Raw genomic sequence first — 24558 nt, 5'->3', positions numbered from 1 at the left:
GAAGCACTGATACACATAATGACATAGATGAATCCACCGGATATGCTATTGCATGAAAGAAGCCAGAGCAGAGTGCATACTGTAGGATTCCACACATACGGAGTTCAAGAACAGACTAAATTGATTATGACAGAAGTCAGAATAGAGGTTGCCCCCAGGGAGACTATATACCGAGAAGGGGCAGGAGGGAACTTTATGTGATGCTCAAAATGTTCTAGATCTTGATACGAGTGGTTATACATGTGAATATATACATAAACAATCAAGCTGTATACTTAAGGTTAGTGTACTACATGTATTTCACTGTATGTATCTTATATCTGAAAAAAAAATTCCTTAAAAGATGATGCTTATTTCCATGTTATGCCAACCATACCCATCAGACAGGCTGGACTCTTGGTACCATGTTGCAGTGACCAAATTGTCACCTCACCTGATGATACCTGTGTGTGTGTGTCACTGTTCCTGTCCTGCTTCTGTACTGCACCCTCCCATCGCTCCCACTCTAGGCACGTATGTGCTTTTTTAGAGTGCTTTGCTAGGTCGTTCTCCATTAAGTGCCCTGCCCTGCCCTCCTCTTTGCTCCAAGGGCCACCATATTTGTCCTCTCCAGGCCTCTTCTAGCACAAGCTACCACCCTTCCTGACATCCTACCCCTGGTCACCGTCAACTCCCACTGTCCCTCCTCCCTCATCTCTGGCTTCTGCTCACATCTCCTCTGCCTCATGGAATCTCTACCTCATTCATCACAGCCCTTCTCTTCCTAACTGCCTGTAACTAGGCTTCAATCACCCTCTGCTGTCACTGTGCTCCTCTGGGTCACAGACCACCTGCTTATCAATCGAGTCATCAACAAGGATCTTTACCCACTCGTTCCTTAGCTGATACTACTGACCACTCCATCTTCACAGGCTGCCGTGAAGCTGCCTGCTCTGGATCTCCAACCTCCTCTTCTCATTGCCTTCTGAATCTTCCTGCCTCCTGACCTTCACACCCTCTTAGCATCTGCCCTCTCCCTGGCAGTCTAGTTTGTTCCCACATGTTCACTCCCAGCTTGAAGCCATTGACTCTCAGCTCTGCGTCTCCATCGTGACCTGCTCTCAAGTTCCCTTTACCTTCAGGCATTTCCACATGGATGTTTGGGTGAATGTTTATTCCCTTTACCAGCCCAGCACCCAGTCCTTCTCCTGGTAAAATCACTCTGCTGTGACCTTGGAGAACCATTCTTCCTTCCCCAGTTTCTCAGTTCACATGGTCTGAGTGGGGGTTGATGGTCCACCCCAGCTCCAGGGGTCAGAAAGTGATAGAGACCTGGCCAAACAGAGTCCTGGGATGGGCAGAGATCCCCCAAGCTGTCAGGAAGTCATTCCTCCAGGACTTATCTAGAACTACTGAGGAAAAGCACCCTCGTTGGTCTCAGGTTTCTAAACTGATAGGGAAGGCCAGAGCCACAAGGGCTACCTTTGTCTCTCTGGGGAGAAACTTCCTGCGAATGAGCCAACACAGAGAAGCAGAACTGAAATGGAGAAAGAGATTTCTCGCACTGTTTGAGATCCTGGTCTGTTGAGTTGGGTAAGCCAATCAGCTCATTTGTTGCTTAAGCCATTTGGAGTCAGGTCTGTGGTACCTGCACTAGAAAGAAGTCTTAGCCCACAAATTGGAATGAGAAATGGAATATTTTTAAAGGAACAGACCCTAAGGAGGAATTAGCTGAATCAAGAGGGGAAGTAAGATAGTACCACTTCCCCCCTCAGAAGCTGGCAACCCCTGCTACACAGCAGCAAAGCAGCTGACCAAACTCTCCCACTGTCTCTGGAGCTCAGATGATGTTCCTACCTGGAACATTAGGGAACTTGTGGAAAAATGTCACCATGTTGGGATATGGCCTTTCCCACAGACTCAGTAAGGTCCAGCAAGAAACAGACACACTCTGGCTGAGAGGGGGCACATCTGAAAGCAGAGAGGAAGAAAATGGTGCTTTGCCTAGAGAGGCGTTTTCTGCCTGAGGCCAGTAATCCAATATGGCTGAGAGTCAGATAATTAAGAGCCAGTTCTCTGCTTCTAGCTAAAGTCAGCTCAAGCAAAAACAGGGAGGCTGGAAACACAGAGAGAGGCAAACCTGGGCACTGACAGGCTCTTGACTCCTCAGGCCCTCCAAGAACCCCTCCTGCTGTGCCCTCCCAGATCCACAGAGGCAACGATGGCTTTCATCAAAACAGGCTTCCGCTGAGATGCAGCTTGAGTAGGAAGAGGCAAAGGAACTCTGCTTTCCACGCTAGACTAGGGGTTTGCATTGCCCCATGGCAGAGGCCTAGCTAGAAGCCGCAGAACCACGAGCTCCTGGGATGGGCAGAGCACCAAGGGCTATTGCTAAGAGACAACCCTGCTCCTCCCCTATCACTATCACCAGGGACTTGATTCAAGAATTACAACTTCCAATGAGGTCTCTAGTTTGGTTAATGGCTCTGGGGACAACTGAATGCAAATTGACTGGAAGCTTCCTAATGATTAAGCGGATTGTATTGCCAGAAAAACCCACAAACCTGGAAAACAAAGGCCAGGGATTACTCAGCTCCTAATGTTTCCCACCCCTTAAACTTGCATCAGTGGGAGGTGATGCCCCCCCTCATGCTGCTTTTTTCGGGGGCACAGAGCAAGAAGGACAAGGGAGGCTCTTCTAGATGGCAGAAACAAAGCAGCCAAAACATGAGTCTGGGACCCTTACCCTCACTAACTGATCAAGCCTGTGGACCATGCTATGGGTCTGTGACTAGGGAGTATTTTTCCTCGTCTCCCCTCTTCAGCTGCATGGGTTTTGTTTTTTCAGCTATCTGATCTTTCCTCCATCACAGTCTGGCCATAAGTTGAAAGACAAGGGCCTAGCTCAGTAACTATCCCAAGGAGACAGCCCATCACCAAGATCTTTGAATTGGGGCTGGACATGCTAAGTGGGTGAGAGCTTGGAACATCTCCTTTCTGGAGATGGGACAAGTGTATTTTAAGTTTTGTGAGGGATAGTTGTGTTATGATAAACAGGAACATTTAAAAAATTGTACAAGTAGGGGGATCTGTGTAGCTGTTGTTCAGAGGTGGGATGCCATGGACATTTATTGTTTTTGCTGTTCAGCTCCAGTCCCCCTTTGTGACTAGACCTCCAGTTTTCCCTTGGAGAACCATTCCCCTCATTTTGGGTTGGGCTCGGAGGGAAGCACGTATGACCTTAGCCTGTTCATCAGTCACAGTGATTATTCATCCTGGGCACATTTCCCACTCCAGGTCCATACAGCCCCTCCAGGACCTGTGCCCAGCTGGTAGGATGTGAGCCCTGAGCTCTTTGTCCCATTTCTATCTTCCTTGGGCAAGAAGAACAAAAAGACTCCTGATGACTTACTTCCCTTGAGCATCCAGATCCAGAGGTGCCTGAAATTGTAATCCAGGACTTGTCAATTGTGTGAGGCAGCAAATTCTTTTTGCAGCCTAAACCGTTTGACTCAGTTGCCAGTCACTAGTAATGAACCTCTAGACTAACAATGACCCCCAGTGTCAAAAAGCAAACCTTGGCGGACACCTGGGTGGCTCAGTTGGGTAAGTGCCTACCTTCGGCTCAGGCCATGATCCCAGGGTCCTGGGATCAAGCCCTGTGTCAGGCTCCCTGCTCCTTGGAGAGCCTGATTCTCCCTTTCCCTCTGCCTGCAGCTCCCTCTGCTGTGCTCTGTGTCAAATAAATAATAAAATCGTAAAATTAAAAAAAAAAAAAAAAAAAAGCAAACCTTGGACTTCCCCTCACCCACTCCCCAGGATCCATCCCTATCTTCTTTAGCAGTGCCACTGTCCTCCCAGTCACACCATACCACTGACCATCTTGACTGTGCTCTCTGCTCACCATCAAGACCTGTTGACTTTTTCCTTCAACAGTTCTCTTCTGCTGCTCTGTGCCTTCCTCACACTCAGACTGCTGACTGGGGCTTCATTCAGTTCAGGGCTCTGTTCTGTCCCCTATCAGGTATCAGATTCCTCTGTCTACAGATGACTCCCACTCATGCTCTTTCAACAGCTCCCAGCATCTACCAACTGCAGCCAGACTCAGCTTCACCTTTGGCCTCACTGTCCTCTTGCCAATTTGAGAGTGAAAGTGGCCTGGCTGTCAACTGGGTGGCTCAGTGGTTCGGCGTCTGCCTTTGGCTCAGATCGTGATCCCAGGGTCCTAGGATCGATTCCCACATTGGGCTCCCCACAGGGAGCCTGCTTCTCCCTCTGCCTATGTCTCTGCCTCTCTCCGTATATCTCTCATGAATACATAAATAAAATCTTTGAGAGGAAGGAAGGAAGGAAGGAAGGGAGGAGGGAGGGAGGGAGGAAGGAAGGAAGGAAGGAAGGAAGGAAGGAAGGAAGGAAGGAAGGAAGGGAGGGAGGGAGGGAGGAAGGAAAGTGGCCTGGCTGTTTTACTTGCATTGCTCTGATTACTCTAGCTGGATATTTTTTTCACACACTTAACAGTCATTTATATTTCTTCAGTGATTTGCCTATGCACTACTTTGCTCATTTTCATACTGAACATTCATATTTTCTTATTGATTTCCAAAGGCTTTTTCTAATATTGATCCCTTGTCATTTATATACTACAATTGTTTTTCTCCAGTGGGTTGACTGTTTACAATCTTTATTGATATAATAATGCTGATAGTTTGTTTCAATAAAAATCTTTAGGATTTCTGATTTTGTTATCATGCTTCATTTAAGTCCAGCCCCACTAGAAGACTATATAAACAGTCATATATCTTTTGTTTTTGTAGTTTAGGATTACCTTTTTTAAAAGTCTAGAACAATTTTTAAAAATTAAGGGCCTTAAACAAATAACCATAGTACCATAAATTGACAGTGACTTGGTAGCATGCAAATACTTCAGAATGTATGGTTTCCTTTTATGCAATGGAGTTTTATTTTATTTTTTTAAAGATTTTATTTACTTATTCATAAGAGACACAGAGAAAGGCAGAGAGAGGGGCAGAGACAGAAGAAGCAGGCTCCATGCAAGGAGCCTGATATGGGACTTGATCCTGGGACTCCAAGATCATGCCCTGAGCAGAAGAAAGATGCTCAACTGCTGAGCCACCCAGGCGTCCCTATGCAATGGAGTTTTAAAATACAACTAGAAATAGCATGCATGATGAGACAGGATTTTAAAAAACCATAACTTGTTATGGACATTTTCACACATATTCAAAAACACAATATGATCCTAAACTCCTATTTACCCATCACCCAACTTCAACACTGATTAACTTACAACAATTCTGTTTCAACTGTATACTTGCTCCCCTGCCTTGCACTTCCCCCACCCCTACAACTGGATAATTTTGAGCAAAACCATTATATTATTTTACCCAAAAAGTACTTTAGTATCTATAAGACAAGGATTTAAGTTTCTTTTTAAGAAATACTTAGTCACTGTTCTAACATCACCATCATTAGGTATATTAAAACCAAAAAGTAGCCTCAAGAGCTAAATCCAAAAGATAGTGCTCTGAAAAGACCAACAAAACAAAAAGCAATCTACTGGTAAATCTATTCAAAGGGAAGAAAAGAAAAAAAGAAAAGAAAAGAAAAGAAAGAAAAGAAAAGAAAAGAGAAAAGAAGAGAAAGAGGAAAGAAAGAAAGAAAGAAAGAAAGAAAAAAGAAAAGAAAAGAAAGAAAGAAAATAACACTATGAATGAGAAAAGGGATATGACCACTCACAGATATTTTTTTTTTTAATTACTAAAATGCTACCAGGTACAACTCTTGGCCCAAATTTTTGAAAATCTGGATGAACTGAATATTTTTCTAGGAAAATATAAATTATCAAAATTGATTCAAGAAGAAATAGAAAACCTGACTAGATTAATAACTATAGATAAAATTGAAGAAGTTGGCAAAGCAACCAAAGATGTTATAATTAGAATTCAGCTCACACACATACAACTGTTCTGGAACACAATTTTCCATAATGTATGGTCAGCCTGGTATCAGGGCACCTGTACGTACCTGCCCATCCCAACTAAGTGCTGGTCCCTTTTGTGGGGGCACTTTCAGGGCATCAGAACTGGTCAGCCTTCTCCCTCCCCTCTCCACATACTTTTGAAGCATCCTTTTCCTGCACAGCACCCTGCTAGCCAGGCTCTGAGAAAGGGGAAAGTCTGAGGGTGCAGGCCTGAATGTAGATGTGCAAAGCAGAAGGAAGGGACTTCTCGGGTCCAGGTGGCTCTTCACCTGAGGCCAGCCTGCCCCCTAGTTTCCCTCCACAGGCTGGAGCAGAGGAATGACTATGAATCATTCTTAGGAATATTTTTGCCTAAGATGTATACACTTACTCAGCATGAGCATAAGCTTTGCCCGAATGCAGGCAAGAAGGTGATGGAGGGAGGGGGAGGCAAAGAGGAAGCAACCGAAAAATAGAAGTGTTGCCTGTTCAAATTCTATCATAGTCCTGTATTATTAGTATCATAACAGAACAGTTGGAGATTTTCCTTTGCATTCTAGTCTCCCAAATCAGCAACATCTGCAGCCCTAAGACCTGCCTCCTTTTTGAGCCTGGCCCTGCCCCTCACCATCCCCAGGGCCCTGTTATGTCCCTTCTCCCTTCTGAAATGCCTATCTCAAGTCTACTTTCTTCCAAATCCAGCTGAAGGTTTTCATTGGGTAGAAGAATTCTCCAGGCTGAACCAGAGGTATTGTCTTTTTTTGTTGTTTTTAAGGCTTTTCAGATGTGTGAGTCTCATCTCTTCAAACAAGGCCGACCATCTCAAGATGTGTGTCTTCTCCAGCTCCTGTTTACTGTCACATTCTCATTGACTCTGCCAGAATTCCTGTAGTGGACATTTGTATTTTTATCTGCTCGACAATTCTTCTCCACCTTCTGGTAATACAACATCTCATTCTTTCTTTGGTGAGCTGCCCCTCTCCACTCCCTGTAGTTCTGACAGGGCTGCATGACCCAGGCCTGTGCAGTCATGGTGCTCCTATCTCTTTGGCCACAATGAATGACCCAGGAATGGGCACATTCCTCAAGCTGAACCAACAGAGTCCTTCACTGGGAATGTCAATGAAAGATTGAGGAGTTTCTTTCTCCTCTGGGATCATATGCTAGGATGATGAAGCTGTTTTGGCCTTCTATAAACTCCACCTACCACATGGAGAAAGCCCATGCGTGATGGGAAAAAAATTATAACAACAGAGTAAAGCTGAGCCAAGAGCTAGAAAGAGTCCTCACCACATTTTTGAGAACCCAGGTGCAGTCATGTCCCAAACCCACTCATCCCCCTTCCTTCTAGTTATCTGAGTTGGTACATATCCCTTTTTGCATAAAATAATTTGAGTGGGATTTCTGTCCCTTGTAATTAAAAGTCCTAATATTCTTGCAAATCTGTATTTTTAGCCTCGAATTCTGTCCTGAGCTTTATTAAAACATGAATTCATTCATTGTACATTTACTGAGTACCTGCTCTGTGCCATGAACTGTATCAGGGCACTGTGCTAGGTATGCTGAGGACACTCAGACCAGCAAGATCCAGATCTTGCCTTCAAACAGCTTGTGGTCTCCTCCAACAGACTGAGGTATTAGATGATACAGTCATGAAATTAATGCTATGTAAGAACAGGATTCTACACTCAACTTAGCTTGAGGAATTGGGCAACTGGGGAACCCCCAGAGATGGTAGCATCTAAGATGACTCTGGAAGAGTAAAGAAGAGTCAGGTGAGGAAGTATAATTATGAGGTTGTGGGGAGGGGAAGGAAGGCATTCTGAGCACCAAAAATGGGATCCATAAAGACAAAAAAGTATGCCTCCCCCTGGGAACCAAAATGTAAGCTCTGTCTCAATTACTGCTACTTCCCCAGCACTTCGAACACTGCACGGCATGGGGTAGTTGCACGGGTGTTTGTGGGATGAAGAATGGCCCATCTAATCAGATGTACAACTGAGAGAATGGACTACCAAGGAACAGGGTCAGGAAAAAGGCTATTGGAAGTAGAAATTGTTAGCCAAGGTAGCAGGAGCAGCAGAGGAAGGGAAGTCGAGAAGACTTGGTGACAGAATGATTGTGGCTGGTACTAAAGTGAGGAGTGGGGCAGCCCAGGTGGCTCAGCGGTTTAGCGCCACCTTCAGTCCAGGGCCTGATCCTGGAGACCCGGGATGGAGTCCCATGTCAGGCTCCCTGCATGGAGCCTGCTTCTCCCTCTGCCTGTGTTGTGTCTGTGCCTCTCTCTCTCTCTCCGCCCCTCCCCCGCCCATCTCATGAATAAATAAATAAAATCTTTAAAAAAAAATAAAGGGAGGGGTGAAGGATCAAACTCAGGTTTGGGTTTTGAGCATCTAGGTAGATGGGGCTGTGGTTCAGTTCAGAGGGAAAGTGAAGCAAGGCGGGTTTGGGGGAGACATCAGTTTAGTTGTAAGTTCCATGAGTTTGAGGTTCCAGTGGGCCTTGGAAGTAGAGATAGATCATCGGTGCATAGTTCACAACGTGGAGCAAAAAACAGTTTTGGCAACATAAGCGTAAATGTAAATGAGTCGGACCAGGCAGAGGGTGCAGAGAGAAGAGAGCTGGGGAAAGGTGGATCCTCAGAGAGGTGGAGGAGGGAAAGGAACCAATAAGTTCCTAAGAACCAGCAGAAGCCATGAAAATTCGGTGGGAAACCTTTCAGAAGAGAGGGCGTCAAGGAGGGAAGGAGTGGGCAGTAGAGTAAATGATAATGTAAACAGCAGAAGTTGATGACACAAGTAAGAGCAGAGGTGCAAAGGGCCCACAGCAGACTTCAGGGAGCACTGCTTTGATGAGCCTGGTTGATGGGGTTGAGGGGAGAGTGAGGTAGAGACAGTGAGTGGACACAGGAAGCTCAATTGTGAAGGTGAAGAAGCTGCATGGGAGATTCCAGAAGGGGTTTTTGTTTTTGTTTTTGTTTTAGTAGAAGGGGTTTTTAAGATGAGACACACCTGAACATATTCAAATACTTCTTAGAGATAACCTAATTCTAATCTATACCATCCCTTCCGTGAGCCCGAGGTACACATAGCCCAATGCCTTAGACCTAACATTTATAGCGATTCTTTTTTTTTTTTAAGTGCTCCTTACAAGCAGCCTATAGAGAGGGAGAGGATGAAAAGGATATTTTAATAGGTGGCTCAGAGCTTAATATGGCTAGTAACATCACCATACCGCGATATTCACCTTCAAGCCTCCTTCTTTCTCCTATTTCCCATCTTGACCAATGTCTTCATTATCTGCTCCACACCTTGATGCAACCCCCGAGGGTTTGAATTTTCAAAGTCCCCCTCAGACCTCATCAATCACCAGTTTTTTTGTTTTTGTTTTTCTTTTCAATCACCAGTTTAAAGATTTTATTTTTTATTTTTTAAATTTTTATTTATTTATGATAGTCACACAGAGAGAGAGAGAGAGAGAGAGAGGCAGAGACACAGGCAGAGGGACAAGCAGGCTCCATGCACCGGGAGCCCGACGTGAGATTCGATCCCGGGTCTCCAGGATCGCGCCCTGGGCCAAAGGCAGGCACCAAACTGCTGCGCCACCCAGGGATCCCTCAATCGCCAGTTTTTGTAATACTACCTTCTAAATATTTGACTCTATTTCCTCTAGCCCCTGCCCCAGACCCTAATTATCCCGCTCTATCTGGTCCACTGATACTATTGCTAACTGCAGTCTCTAACTCCTCCAGCTTTGAATTTTTATGTTTTCTGCAAATACAGATTCAGTCATGTCACTCTTCTAAAATAAATCTCTGAAAAAAAAATAATAAATCTCTGAGGGCAAGCCATTTTCTGGGATGTAAAGTCCACAGTGCTTTGCCCTCAAGGCAGATTGGGACCCAACCACCACTCAGCCTTGCCAGCCTTGCTTTTGCGTTTGCTCCCCATGTGCATCCTTAATGAGCCCTGTGGGGCTTAGCTACACTGAGTAATACCATGTGTTGTCACACCCTCAAGTCTTGGCTCATGCTGGTCCCTCTTCCTTGGACTTCTCCAAAATGGTGAATTCTACAGGCCCAGCTCAAATGCTACCCATTCCAGAAGCCTTCCTTGACTCTCTCCTTCAGCTCATATCACATCACAGCACAAATCACTCCTTACCATAGCTCTTCACACATGGTAACAGGTGTCACATGCTGGATGGTCATGGACTTGTTTGCACATCAGATCCCACCCTACGCATATACTGGAGGGCAAGGGCAATGCAAATGATTTACTGTCACACCTTCCTCCCACACAGTAGACATCAGTATATCATTCTTAGAGGAATCACACTGAATAATGGATGAACTGATTGATTTCATGTAGCCAAAGTGATTTCTACCACTCATTATCATAGAACTGGATGAATCTGGTTATAATTAAGTCAATCTAAGAATCACCTGGAATAACAAGTGCTTCCCTGGCTCTGCTTACTTCCACCCACTGGGAAGTAAGAACTTGCTGTGTCTCCTTAACTCTGTAACTATAGGGACACCTGGGTGGCTCAGGGGTTAAGTATCTGCCTTTGGCTCAGGTCGTGATCCCTGGGTCCTGGGATCAAGTCCCAAATCAGGCTCCCTGCATGGAGCCTGCTTCTCCCCCTGCCTGTGTCTTTGCCTCTCCCTCTGGGTCTCTCATAAATAAATAAATACAATTTAAAAAAAAAAAAAAAAAACAAAAAACTCTGTCACTATAGCAGAGTTCCAAGCTTCCCTGCTTCATTTTTTTAATCCACTCAATGAAGAGATGTCAAACACAAGGGCCATGCCTGCCACTGGAGACACAAAGATGAATCAGACAGCCAGGCCCTCAAGATGCTTACAATCTGATCATCTAAACAGTGAACGTTTACCAACTAATTATTCTGGTCAGGTACCATACTTCTCATTTAATCCTCATGAGTGCTGCCAAGTTGGTGGTACTGCCTCTATTTTAGAAGGAGGAAAGTGAGGCTCAGAGTGGCCAAATCACTTGCCCAAGGCCAGGAAGTGACAGGAGAAGACGTTGCTTTCATGGACCCCCTGGAACCATGCCTCCCAGGATTCTTGTCCTTATGTGGTCCCCTCCCATATTGACTCAAAGCTTGGCTATGTGACTTGCTTTGGCCAATGGGACATTAGCAAGCCTGACACAGGCAGAGCCTTGACAAGCAGTTGGGCTTATCCTCTTGGAGTACTTCCATTTGGGATCCAGCTGCCATATACAAAACTTGGACTAAATTACTAATTAGATGCTACCTGTAGAGAGACCCTGGAGGATGAAAGGCCAATTTGATGTTCCTTCCCAGCCAGTCCCTCAACTGAATGCTGCTAAGAGGTGCCACGTGAGCCCACAGCTATGGCCACAGTCATGGCCAACCCACAGACCATGAAAAATAATAAATCACTATTGTCTTAAGCCCCTAAATTCTGGGGTGCTTTGTTACACACCAGTGAATGAGTGACAAGCTAGGATTTGAACCAAGCACTACCTGAATCACTTCAAAACCCACACTCTTAGGGGATCCCTGGGTGGCTCAGCGGTTTAGTGCCTGCCTTTAGCCCAGGGCGCGATCCTGGAGTCCTGCGATCTCGAGTCCCGCGATCGAGTCCCGCGATCGAGTCCCGCGATCGAGTCCCGCGTGGGGCTCCCAGCATGGAAGCCTGCTTCTCCCTCCTCCTGTGTCTCTGCCTCTCTATCTCTCTCATGAATTAATTAGTTTTTTAAAAAAAACCCACACTCTTAGTTTCAACATGTGTTACTTTTGACTGGGAGTAGAATGTCACGCCAAGTCTACAATATTTGTCGGCTGGCCCAAGATAGCACTCAACGAATATTTGTTGAATGAATGAATAAAGGGAGTGGTGGGCTTACGGAGAGGCAGGAAAGCCCAGGGAATTCAAAAGTAGATGGCAATTATCTTTTAACAACCATCACCCCCTTCCAGCTACAAATATTCCAAAAACAATAATATGCTAGGCATCCCTAAATCTAGAAACAAGCATGTGGATATCACCAAACTTCCTCTCTGTATCTTTCTCTGTTAAATTCAGATCAGGCAAAATTGAGAAGTTAGCAGAGTTTGGGTTTTGATGGTCATGCTCCCTGCCGCCAAATCTCCCACCATGCTTCAGCCATCTCCTCTACCTCTCACTTGGCCCTCGGAGCCCAGGAGCTCTTTCTACCTCTTTCCATAAAAATGAACGTGCAGGAAAGGAGCAGAGAAGGTGGAACTCACAGAAATGGGTAAAGAAGATTTGGATGTTAATAGATGGCTTTAGAGGCCTAAGAAATGAAGCTCTAAGCTCAGTGCTTTCAGGAAACATCTGCCAGCAGGTGGAGAAGGTGTTCTAAGGATGGAGAGGCAGCTGGAAGTGTCCCTGTGGATGGAGAATAAAGGAATGCCCCCTGACTCTCCAAATCCCCCCCAAGAGGGAGGGGTTTCTGGCTCTCCACATCTGGGGCTGGGTCCGCACAAGTGTACCTCCCAGAGCAGTCACTATAGCCTAATGAAGACCCACAGGGGTCAATGCATCCAGTCCCCTGCTTCCTGGCAGCCCTGACACTGTCTTTTCTGTCCTAAGCTCCCCCCGCACTCTTGTGCTCCTGCAAACATGCACACACCTCCCAAGGTCACACATACATGGCTCCAGCACCTGGATCCCACACCCAGAAAGCCATCTGGGCCCCTCCTCACTGCACGGCCGACCTAAGAAGAGAGCAGGCCCCACTCCCCATCACAGGCACACCATGGCAAGTGCACACAGGCGCCGTGCCACACACTCACATGCAAAGCAATGCAGTGGGGAGCACACATCCAGATCACTGTGGGCAGTCACCAACGGAGGCACGGGATATGAGGAGGCAGAAACATGCGTGCACACACATGCACACCTCCAGATCATCCAGACTGTCACATGTGCACACCGACACGCACACAGATACCTGGAGCCTCCCACAGACTCCCGCACAGGTGCCCAGCCAGGCCTCAACACCAAGCCCCTCCCCCACCCCTTTTCAGAAGCAGGTGGAGAGGGCTGGGTTTGAGGGCGCTCCCCTTCCTCCCTCGCTCTGGCCCCGCTCTCCAACACCCAGAGTCCCAGTGGGGGCTGGAGCCCGCCCTCGCCCCCGCCCCCCAACCGGGCTCCGGGAGCTACTGGCTAGGATGGGGGATGGGAAGCCTGGTCTCAAAACGTTCTGATTTTAATTTCTTAAATTAACCCCTTCCTTGCCTCTGGCCTGGCCTGCCCAGAATCCCTCCCGGTCCGGCAGCCTCGCGGGCCTCCCGAGGGCTGTGGGGGAGAAGGAAGGGGAGGAGGAGGCAGCGGCTGGTGTCCTCCCTGCCTTCCCTCTCCAGGAGCGGTCCCGCAGCGCGCCCATGACTCGCCCTTACCTCCTCCACCCCGCGGCGAGGCCAGGCCCCGCGGCCCTCGGCTGGGGGTGCACAGGCAGCCCCCGCGTGCCGTGTCCAGATGCAGGGCCGCCCCGGGGCCTCGGATCCCGTTCCCCTCCGCAGCCTCGGGTGGCCGCCGCGGCTTGCGCCCCCGCCTCCTTCTCGGGGCGGGGGCGGCCGAGCCTCCCAGCCAGTCGCAGCGGGAGGGGCCCACAAACCGGGTGGGGGAAGGTTGGAGGAGGAGGAGGGAGGAGGAGGGGGCTCGCGGCCGGAGGAAAGGAAGAGAAGGGGGAGGGAGGCAGCGAGGAGGTGGGGCGGAGCCGGCCCCTCCTTCGGGGCGGGCTCTCCCGCGAGCTGGGGAGCGGCAGATGCCGCCAGAAGCGGCTGCGCTGGGACCCCACGTTTTGGGCTGAAGGTGCCATCGATGGGGGAGGGGCCTGCGGCGCCGCCCTGGGGGTGCAGGGATCGCGGGCCGCGCTTTTCCCGGGTCCTGGTCTTCCAGGCTCCCGGCACCGCCCAGTGCACTCTCCCTGCCCCCAGGCACCTCTTCTGCCCACCTTTACTTCAGACCTCTCTGTCCTAGCCCTGCCACCCTGGCTGGGCCTGCTCCCACTTGGGGGGAGATCCCGGGGGGTGGGGAGACGGTTCCGTGGGTCAGGAAAAAGGGCGGATGTGCTGCACTGCTCCTGGGACATGCGCCACGGCCACTAAGCCTCGTGGGCCGCGCGCTAGATTGTGCACTCGGCGACCTCGGGCCAGATGCTCGGTCTCCGCAGCGAGGGCTTGAGTCAATCCCCTCCGGGCATCCCTAGGGAACCGGGAGAGCTGCGAGTGGTTGCTTTCCCAGGAGCCAATTTTGCCCTTGAGGATACCATCGAGGAGAACTTGTCCCCATCACAAATCCCATCCCGGACCTAGAGGAGGAGAAAAGAGACAGAGACTGACCTGCGGCTTTAGTTCCTTCCTACCCACCCCACCTCCATCACACTCCGAATCCCACCTCTCAAACTCCACCCCACCCCCCACCACGCCCTGAACTTGGTTGGGAGAGAAGCCCAGCTCCCTAGGACTTGAGCATCTAGAGGGCCCTTGGCTTAAGGCCTATCCAGCCATCGAAGCAGGAACAATCTGGCTGTTCTAGGCTTGAAGGAAGTCCACAGGGCTGCAGTGGGGCCTGAGAAATCAGACATGGTGTTGAGGCTATCAAGCGCAGGGCTGAGCTGGACGTGGGTAAGGAAAAGGGGAGATGAACTCTAGGCTAGAGACAGTACTTGGGCAAAGGCACAGATGAGCTTGGGCAGGGTTGAGTGCCAAGGCTATGAGGGGCAGTGTGGCTGCAGCAGCACAGAAATCCAGCATAGCCCGAAGATCCTCCAGTAAATGAGGCTGACAGGGACTCTTCTTGGCCCCATCCTACTCCTGCTAAGGCAAGGCACTGAACATTTAATATCAGTAAAGATAATTTGTAGATTTGTCTGGTGGCTTTTGAGGACAGGCAAATTTAATAAGGACTGCGGCTGAACAGTGGCCAGTCAGGTCAAATTACCCTTCTCCCAACATTTTCTCTTCCATCCCTAGCTTTTAAATTTTTTCCACCTCCAGAAAGTCTTCTTAGATTGATTGACTGAGAAATCACTTCCTCTCAGACCTAAATGATAACAGCTCCTATTAGCCAAGTGTCAAGCATCCTACTAATCATTTTTATGCATATCATTCAATTATCCTAATAAATCTATCATGTACATATTATTATTATTCCTACTTTACAGATGGGGAAGCTAAGTTTCAGAGCCCAGTGAATGGCACAGTCAGGATTTGAACTCAAGTTAATAAACTCCAAAGTCTGCACTTAAATACAGTGCCCTCCTGCAACCCTTTTGCTTTATTAAGCCTACTGCACCCTCTCTGCCAAAGTACAGATTCCCTAAATCCACCTACTTTTGCAGAGAACCAAAAATTCCATATATTGTCTTGATTCTATCTTTGTTCTGGTGATGTTTATCTGTCCTCATGCTATGCTTCCTATGAATATGCAAAAACAATACATGGCATGCCTGTGTAGTATGCATGTGCTTTTGTGCATATGTGTATGCATGCAGGTATATATCTGTGCATATGCACATATGTGTATGTGCATAGGTAAATGCATGCATATGTACACATGTTGGTGTACACTGTGCATGCATGTGTCTATTAGTGAATATACATGTGTATGTATGTGGGTGTGCATGCATTTGTGTGTGTGGAATGTACCCATCTATGTACACGTGCGCATATGTGTGTGTGTATGCATGTGTGCATTGCGCATGTGTGCTCATGTTACATTTCACAGACAACAGTTCCTGCTTGGTTGTTATGGGAACCACAGTTCTAAAAATGTTAAACTGAATCCCACTCCATGTGGGCCAGAGAAACCAAAAGAGAGAGAATTGAGTGGCAGACACATCTGGGAGCCCAGAGCTGAGGTACAGAATCATGGGCTTAGCAAGAACTGGATAGGCACAGGCGCCCCGGAAGTCTGGTCCCACTCATGAGACTGCTGTGGATTGGATCAGGACCCCAGTCCTGCTTCTGCCTATCTCTCCCTTCTCATCTTTTCTCAGCTTCATGCTTTCCAAACACCTTCCTTCCTTCCTCTTTCCTCCTTCTCTTTTTTCCTTTCTCCTTTTAGCACGTTAGGCCTTTACCTAACCAAACCACACAATAATTAAGCACTTAAGTGTGCTGGGCAGTAGGCATGATGATATGGAGCTCACACATCTGAATCAGACATAGTCTCTGCTCTTGAAGGAGATCAAGAGTGGTAGGATTTGGATAATACACAAGGGGAGAGGAGAGAGCAAAGGGAGAAAAGACAGAAGAGTATGGAAGATGAATCTGGATCAGGTATGGAAGGCTTTCATTGTAGTGTATATTGTTTTGTAGGAAGGTAGAAGCTGTGGACAGTTTGGGATAAAACACCATGAATATGTTTTAGGGAAATTATATCAGTAGTGATGTGCAACGTGGAATGGAGGGAGAGGGAACACAGGAAGCAGTTTGGTACAGTGCAGGCTTGTCTCAAATAGGGCATAGGGGTTGGGAGGATGAGGGAAGAAATAGCAGGCATTCTGGGTTGCTTTGTCAAACTCTTCCCTGTATCCTACTCCATCAAGATTCTTATGACCCTTCCCTGTATCTCCATGGTGAAAGTTAGGATGAGAGTGACCTTTTGTCACTGAGCTATGTGTTGAATTCTTCAAGTATTCTAGAAAAGAAGTAAGTTGGAAACCACTAGCCTGGCATATGGTGGGTGCTCATTAATACTTGTAGAATGAGGGGATCCCTGGGTAGCTCAGCAGTTTAGCGCCTGCCTTCGGCCCAGGGCGTGGTCCTGGAGTCCCCGGATCGAGTCCCCGATCGAGTCCCCTGATTGAGTCCCACATCGGGCTGCCTGCATGGAGTCTGCTTCTCCCTCTGCCTGTGTCTTTGCCTCTCTTTCTCTCTCTTTCTCTGTCTCTCTGTCTCTCATGAATAAATAAATAAAATCTTTTAAAAAAATACTTGTAGAACGAGTAGATAAAGGGATATACACTTATCTTGGAACTGGAAGGCCTAAGTTCAAGGCCTACTTCCATCTCTCACCATCTGTGTGCCCTTAAGAAAATCCCCAAATCTCTTGGGCCTCAGTTTCTTTCCCTGTACATTGAGGGGTCAGAAAGGATATTCTTACAAATTCCTTCCAACTACATGTTATGTGATTCTATTTGACTGTCATAGCCACCGTGTTTGTGTATGTGCAGGAAGTGGCAGGGACTAAGGCACTGGCAATAGGCACAGAGAAAATAAACACAGGAAATATTTTAATATTTTTAACATGTTCTGGCTCTAGTATTAATATTGTGGAATAGATAAACCAAAGACCTTCCTGCTGCAGAATATGTGGACTGACTCACAAAATATAACAGACCTCTGAGAAGCTTAACCAAAATTGCAATTAAGGAAAGAAAATCTATCCGGATCAGAATTGGGCATAGAGCTGGGAGACCAAGAAATGTAAGCATGGGATGTTCTGTGACTAACCCCAGGAGGTATGGGGAGGGAGGTTTATTGCTTGTCTGTGCTGCCCTGGCTGAAGAAGTGGCCTATGAGAATGTAGAACTATCTGAGTTAGAATATAACTCACAACTCCTGCGTGATACAGGAAGCCCAGGCTAAATTAACATAAAGACTGATCTCCATTAGTTGGTACTCTTGGGAAGCATGGCACAAGAAAACACAAAACTGCTCTGGAAAAACATATTCTCTCTCTCTCTCTCTTTTTTTTTTTTTTTTTTTTGGAAAAACATATTCTCAACCCAGGCCACAGAGTATTATTGCCCAGGTAAATCCCCACTGGAGATGAGCTCACAAGCTAAACACTACAATGCATAAAAGGGAACAATGTACCATACATGAGAGTAGATAAGACCCTGAAGAACTTCATAAGATCCAACAGGTCTGAGTGACAGCCTGGATATAGGAGGAGGAGGGGTCAACCATGAATCCCATAGAACTGTAAATTATTTTCATGAGTCTAAGGACCCACACAAACAGGTGATAGTTACCATTAGCAGAAAATTGGATATATAAAAGAATATGATTTTCGACAGTCTTTTAAATGACAGCGGGAACCCATATGGAAGTGTTCATTAATATGACCAAGGGGCTACAGCTAGGGTAGAGACCAGGGCTGGTTGGCTTAGAAGTCATTTATGCAGCAGTGATAGCTAAAGGCCTGGAAATTAATGTGCTTTCCAAAAAGAGTATTAAAATAAGGAAGGTGAGAGCTAGGAACTACGTCTGGGAAAATACCCACATTTTGAAGGCCAGATGAAAAAGAGGAGCAAGTAAGGAAAGAGCTCTCTGTTTGTTCTTGATTCTTTTTTTTTTTTTTTTTTAAGATTTTATTTACTCATGAGAGACACGGAGAGAAAAAGAGGCAGAGACACAGGCAGAGGGAGGAGCAGGCTCCATGTAGGGAGCCTGATGCGTGACTCCATCCCAGGACTCCAGATCACATCCTGGGCTGAAGGCAGGCGCTAAACCGCTGAGCCACCCAGGGATCCCCTGTCCTTGATTCTTTATGGGTCTTGGGTTTGGGTAGATTTTCTGATTATTTGATTTAAATTCTTTCCATCTCTGGCCTAACATTATCTTCCCTCATAATCCAGCAAATGGAGACATTTCCTTTGGGAGTACTAGGAAGGACTTTTCATCTCGGAATTCTAGAACTAGGCTGGGCTCTGGCACCAGCAGCACTACTAAGTCACTTCTGTGGGGTTCAATTTTCTCATCTGTGATATTTAGGTTTAAGTGTGTGTGAGGACAAGATGGGGCATGATAGTGCTGACAGTACTTGATAGAATGATTTAAAGCGGGTAAGGGTAGGGTGGTTAGACACCACCCACCCACAGCCTGTCTGCCCTTCTTTCTTTGCTTAGGTTGTATGATTTGCAATCAGTTGCTTGAAATCTGGGCCTTTCTGCTCTTCCATACCCTACTCTGCACGGAAAGTGAAGTCAGGTGGTCCATGCCTGTGAGTGAAAGGTGTGGTCACTTAAATAGTAAGCTAATGAAAATCATTATTATCTTGTGTCTCTGTGAATCCACCTCTTATCTATTATAATGCTGGATGGTCCATCATTTGAGCCTCTCTACAGGGTTAAAGCATTGCCCGCTGCAGGCTACTCTTAAAATGTTAACTCTTCTAGAAGAGGTAATGCAGAGTCCTTTACCACAAATTGGTCTATTAGATACAAGATTCTCAATCACGTGAAAGTACTTAATACTTGGGGAGAGAAATGGGTGGAATTCTCTGGCTTGATCATTTTGTCTCTGGTCAGTTGGACTGTGGGGTGGAGGGTGAGCATGTCTGACACTGAAGGAAGCCAGGTTGATCTGATATCATAGAGCTATAAGGCACTCTTAACTCAAGAATAGCTCAGCTCGAAAGAGAAAAGACTGAAACCTGCACACAAGCCCTATCCTTTCCTTAGCAGAGAGAAGTTACTGGGGAGGAGAGATAGGGTGGCACAGCAGCATTTTTAATGCTCAAGGTGGCCAGAAAGAGTATAAAAGCTTTTGAGTTGGGAGTTCAGCTTTCCTCCCATCTAGCTCCAAATTCCCTCCCCAAACTACCAAGGGTTCACCTGGAAGGAGAGCTAGGGAAAAGCAACTATGGCAGGTGCGTGGCTGGATGGTAAATGGGCTGCCATCACCTGAAAAAAAATATCCTTTTGTGAGCAACTAACATCATGACTGTGAGAATCTGGCAACCACTTTGCTGGGCTTGGCTCTGCCCATCCATGGTCTAGCTGAATGCCGAGTCCCATGACAGCCATGTGCTTCTCAAACAGAACGCATGGGCACTAGCTGGAGCCTCTGTGACGCCCAGTACTCTGGGTGTTCACAAACAGCACTGCCATACTGCAGTCTTCTTTTGCCGTCACTACTGCCTGGGGCTCCCTCTAGTTGCCAAACCTATTTCACTTCTTGATAGGAAGCCTTTTCCAAACAGTGCTATTAAGCGGAGTTGCCACCATTTGGGGGTTAGTAAAAAAGTATTGGCTTTGTAGCCAGACAGATCTGAGTTTGAGCCTGTCTGTTCTTAGTTGGGTTACCCAGCAAGTTACCTATTTTGCTCCCTCATCTTTGAAATGGAATACATGCCTGCTGCACTCAGGATTGTGAGGATTACGGATAATATCTGCCCAATGTTCAACACCTAGGCATCACAATCACTCTCAAGTTTCAGAAACACTTTGAGCTCTTAGGTCAGTTGTGACTAAATGCATTTGTTATTTCAGTACATGTTTATTGAATGCCTACTATGTGCCACAGCCCGACAGTAGCTGCGTAATGATTCCTTTGGCGTGAGTATCTCCTTTCTCATCTGGCACATATTCTCCTGGGGTAGTGACTGGGGGAAAGGGTCAGAAGCCTGGATGGCAGATCCAGTAAGCTTTTAGCACAATGATTTTAATTGCAAAAATAAACAGTTTTGTCAACTGCTCGAGAGTAGCGTCTGCTTTACAAAAATTAACAACAACAAAAGGAAATAACCCCAAAGCAAAACGTTACATCCAATGACTGCTGGAAACGACATTGCTGTACAAAAGCCCGCGCGAGACCGGCTCGGCGCTGCCCCAGCCTGCCTCTGGGGGGTCTAACGAGGGGCGCGGGGCGTGCGCCAAGCCAGTTCCAAAAGACTGTCGTGAGTCGCAAGGCAGTGCCTACCCAGGGGGTGGCCCGAGAGGACTCCCCTCAAAGCCGGGCTGACGCGGGGGTCAGCGCCCGGACCGCGGGAGCTGTCCACGGAGCTGGTGCTGAGCGAGGCGCGAACGGCGGGCACTTGAAGGGAACTGGAAGCCGGACGGCAGGCCCGCCCCGGGACGTGCCGGGGAGAGGAGAGGGGAGGGGGCCGGGCCGGGTCGCCTCTTCCGTGCCGGGCGGTGGCGGCGCCTCCGTCTACAAACCCACTGCCCCCTCACAGGGCGGCGAAAGAGAGGCCCAAGGAGTAAAAGCCAAGGCCCTTGAGCCGCTCTTCGGCGCGAGCCTTCTGCTTGAGGTGCACCTTGCTGTGCCTTTTCTTCTCATCGCTGCGCGCGAAGCGGCGGCCGCACACGTCGCAGGCAAAGGGCTTCTCCCCGGTGTGAGTGCGCACGTGCGTGGTCAGGTGGTCGCTTCGGCTGAAGTTGCGGAGGCAGATGCGGCACTGGAAGGGCTTGTGGCCCGTGTGTATGCGCAGGTGGCGGTTGAGCTCGTCGGAGCGCGCGAAGCTGCGCACACAGCTCTCCACCGGGCAAGCAAAGGCCTTGGCATGCGGCCGCGGGCAGAAGCAGCGTGCGCTGCACTTGCCGCCCCGGCGCCCCTTGCGCCGCGCCTTGGTAGCGGGGAACGCGGCGGGCGGCGGCGGCCCGGGAGGCTCCGGCACGCCGCTGCTCCCAGCGACGTCTGCCACCAGCGCTTTCGGGAAGTCCGCCGCGGCGCTGCGGAGGCCCAGGGGGGAGACCTGAGCCTGAGGGCCCGCCAGAAACTCTCCGCCGTCGCCGCGACTCCCTCCCTCCCCACCAGGAGGGGTCAGGAGACCCGGGAGGCCCTCCGCCACCTCCCCCAAGTCACCCGGGGCCAGCGGGAAAGCGTCGTAAGACCCCGCGGGGTAGAGTCTGTTGGCGGGACCGGCCGGCAGCTCCGCCGGGCAGCTGATGGACAGCAGGTCTTCGATCTTGGCCCCCACGGAGGGGAATCGGGCGTCGGGGGCGGCCTGGTAGCCTCCCTGTGACCCACAGCTCCCTGGGACTCCAGCTGAGAGTAGTTCCCAGGGAGCGTAGGGGCCCTTGAAGGCCGAGGCAGTGTCCAGCGCGGGAGAGGCCGGAGGCGCCCGGAGACCTGGCTTGACGTCAGGCGGGGAGAGCTGAGGCTCATACAGGCACTGTGAGGGGGCGCCTGCCGAGGGCGAGACCTCCCAGAACGCATCTGGGAAGGTGGCAGCGCCCATATCCGGGGAGTAAAGGTCCGCTGGACCCGGCAGCAAGGCGTCGGGGCCTGCGGGGAAAGAGGCGTCCAGCGGAGACCGGGAGGCTGCAGCCTCAGGGCTGGGGAAAGGTGCCAGACCTAGGATGCCGGACATGAGGTTGAAGAGAGCCTCCGGGTCGTGCGGGTGTTCGGGTACTGCTTGGATGAAGAAGCTACCGCTGTAGCTGAGGCCAGGAGGGGGCGTGGGTGCAGGCCCCTCCAGGAAGCAGGAATCGGCTAAGTCCCCCCCAGCGCCGCAGCTGCTCAAAGCCCAGCTCAAGAAGTCGCCTGCTGAGGAGGGAGCAGTAATCAGCTCCGGGCGCATCAAAGGGCGCGCCTCGGAGTCCGCAAGCCCTTCCCCACGAAACCCTTGGGGCGCGCTGATGCATGAAAGGTGCCTTTTGCACACTGTGATCCAGCCAGGGCCCGCATACGCCCCAGGACGCACACACAAACATGCACACGCAAAACACACGTGCACAGGCAAAAGGTCGCCCTGGTAAACCCACAGGTTCCTGCGGAGGCGTTGGCTGCACAGAGGGGCTGGGAATGGGGGTGCGCACCTCGGATCCCCGAGCCTCCTACCACCCCTACCCCCACAGCTCTCTCGTCCCAGTCCCTGCAGGTTCTCAGGCACCATGCGCCCCCGCGCTGCGCAGCCGTCTGAGCACCCTCTGCCGCTCTCCTTACCTCCGGGGTAGCCGGCAGTCGCTGGCGCGTCCCTACCGGGCAGCCGGGACAATTCCGTGCTGGGTTCCGCGCAACAGCCCTCGGTGGACATGACCAAGAGCGCGTCGGGGCTGGAAAACTCGCTAAGGTGGAGCATGGCGCGGCGGCGGCTGATGGGCGCCGGGGGCCTCGCCCGCTGGGCTTGGCGGCGCGTGGGTGACGGGGAGGCCAGCAGTTGGGGTGCCCTGCGCCTCACAGACCCAAGCACCTGGGCTGTTGGCTCCAGGTGCTCACCTCTGGGAAAGGGGTCGGGGGGCCGAGGCGCCCTTGCTCGCCGGGACCGGCCTCGGGAGGCGGCTCCTCGCTTCTCCAAAGCGCAGCCGGGCTCCCCAGATCCGCGGCCCCCCCACTTATATAGCAGCGGCCGCGCGGGCTCCGGGCTTCCGACTCCCCGGGCCACTGCCATTTCGGGAGGCCCCGGCCCTGCCGCCGTGACGTAAATGCCCAAACATGGACACAGGATGTGTGCCGGGGACTCCCGAAAAGGAAAGCTCGGGCTGTGACGTCGCCTCCGCCGCTGCCGGGCCCGCGCCGCTGCGTGCGCGCTCGCTCCCCGAGCGTGGAGCCCCGTGCGCGCCGGGGCCGCGGGTGCGCCGGGTTGGGGCGCTGCGCTGCGTGGAGCCAGGCGTTCGGGTTAGAGCCCCTCCCCCTTGCAGGCAGAAGCCCGCCGTCCGCGAGGCAGAACGCCCCGGGCGTTGCAATGCCACGGTTAGGGATTCGAATCCCGTCTCTGCCACCTACTACCTGGGTCATTTAATCTCCCTGAATGTCAGTTTCCTCACCTGTGAAATGAAGCTACGTACGTCTACTTCATACATTTGCTGTAAAGAGTGATTGGGTTAGAGCATGTTAAATTCTATGCATGAACACACAGTAAAGTACAGAGGTTCTTGCCATTATTCACCATTTGCTCCCATTTGTGTGTGTGTGTGTGTGTGTGTGTCATTTTCTTAGTAGCTTTCCCCCCCTCGTTTGTTCTAGAAAAAAAATAATTCAATTAAAAAGGACCGTAGCGCTTGCTACTGATGAGAGAAAAAGTCAATTAGTACAGAAGGGTTTATCCTAAACCGAAAAGTAAAAGTCTCTTTTTCCTACCCATCTACGTCTTGAGGTAGCAACATCTAAATTTCTTGTGTATGCTTCCAGAAAAAAATTATGCATATGCAAGCACACACTCTGTCTTGCACTATAATTTTTCCCATTTTTTAAAAAAGATTTTATTTATTATTCACTCACAAGAGACAGGGAGAAAGGCAGAGACACAGACAGAGGGAGAAGCAGGCTCCTGGCAGGAAGCAGGATAGGGGAGTCAATCCCCAAACCAGGATTATACCCTGAGCCAAAGGCAGATGCTCTACCGCTGAGCCACCCAGGAGTCCCTTTTCTATTTATAATAGCTGAGAGATTGCCCCATGCCTGAACCTAAAGAGCTGGACCACTCTTTTCTAAGGCTGCATAGTACTCCATTGTGAGGGAGGCCAGTTTGTCCCCTATCCGTGAGCATGTACGAAGTTTCCAATCTTTGCTTTTTACCAATGTTGTAGCCAAGTTCTTAACTATATAAATGTGAATATATCTGTGGAATAAATTCCAGTCAGTGTAATTCTGGGTCAAGGGTATATAAAATTTTGATAGAAGTAGGGCCAATTTGTGCTCCTTCCTCCCTCATCTACAGGCTATGAGATGCTTCTGTAGACTTTTTTCCCCCTGCCTTTATATAGATGACTTTTACTCTAAGGATGTTATTCCCAGCAACACACAGAGAATCCACAGGATATATTTCCCTGGAATCAGCACCTGGAATAATTGGGCTTCTTATGGGGGAAAAAAAAAAACAAAAAACCCTAATCTTAAGGAGGCTGTGAATCTTGGCTGCAGCAGGTCAGTCAGTTCCAGCAAAGAAGCCTGCCTGCTCTCCT

The 24558-nt window shown here is 49.4% G+C and overlaps 1 protein-coding gene across 2 annotated transcripts; it reads right to left on the bottom strand.

Moving 5' to 3' along the window:
- Positions 1–20189: 20189 nt before the first annotated feature.
- EGR4 (early growth response 4) lies at positions 20190–23164 on the bottom strand. Of its 2 annotated transcripts, none has more exons than XM_038560604.1 (2): positions 22601–23164; positions 20190–22201 (listed from the first exon to the last, which is right to left on the bottom strand). In XM_038560604.1, exons 1-2 carry the CDS (start codon positions 23043–23045, stop codon positions 20883–20885), a joined length of 1764 nt encoding a protein of 587 aa, XP_038416532.1. In that variant the 5' UTR covers positions 23046–23164; the 3' UTR covers positions 20190–20882. The 2 variants fall into 2 exon arrangements, with proteins under 2 accessions (XP_038416532.1, XP_038416533.1); XM_038560605.1 differs by having other exon boundaries at positions 20190–22198; positions 22601–22791.
- Positions 23165–24558: the final 1394 nt, after the last annotated feature.

This window comes from Canis lupus, chromosome 17 (genome assembly GCF_011100685.1).
Source record: "Canis lupus familiaris isolate Mischka breed German Shepherd chromosome 17, alternate assembly UU_Cfam_GSD_1.0, whole genome shotgun sequence".
Classification (NCBI taxonomy): Eukaryota; Metazoa; Chordata; class Mammalia; order Carnivora; family Canidae; genus Canis; species Canis lupus.
This window is presented reverse-complemented; position numbering and strand designations above follow the sequence as displayed.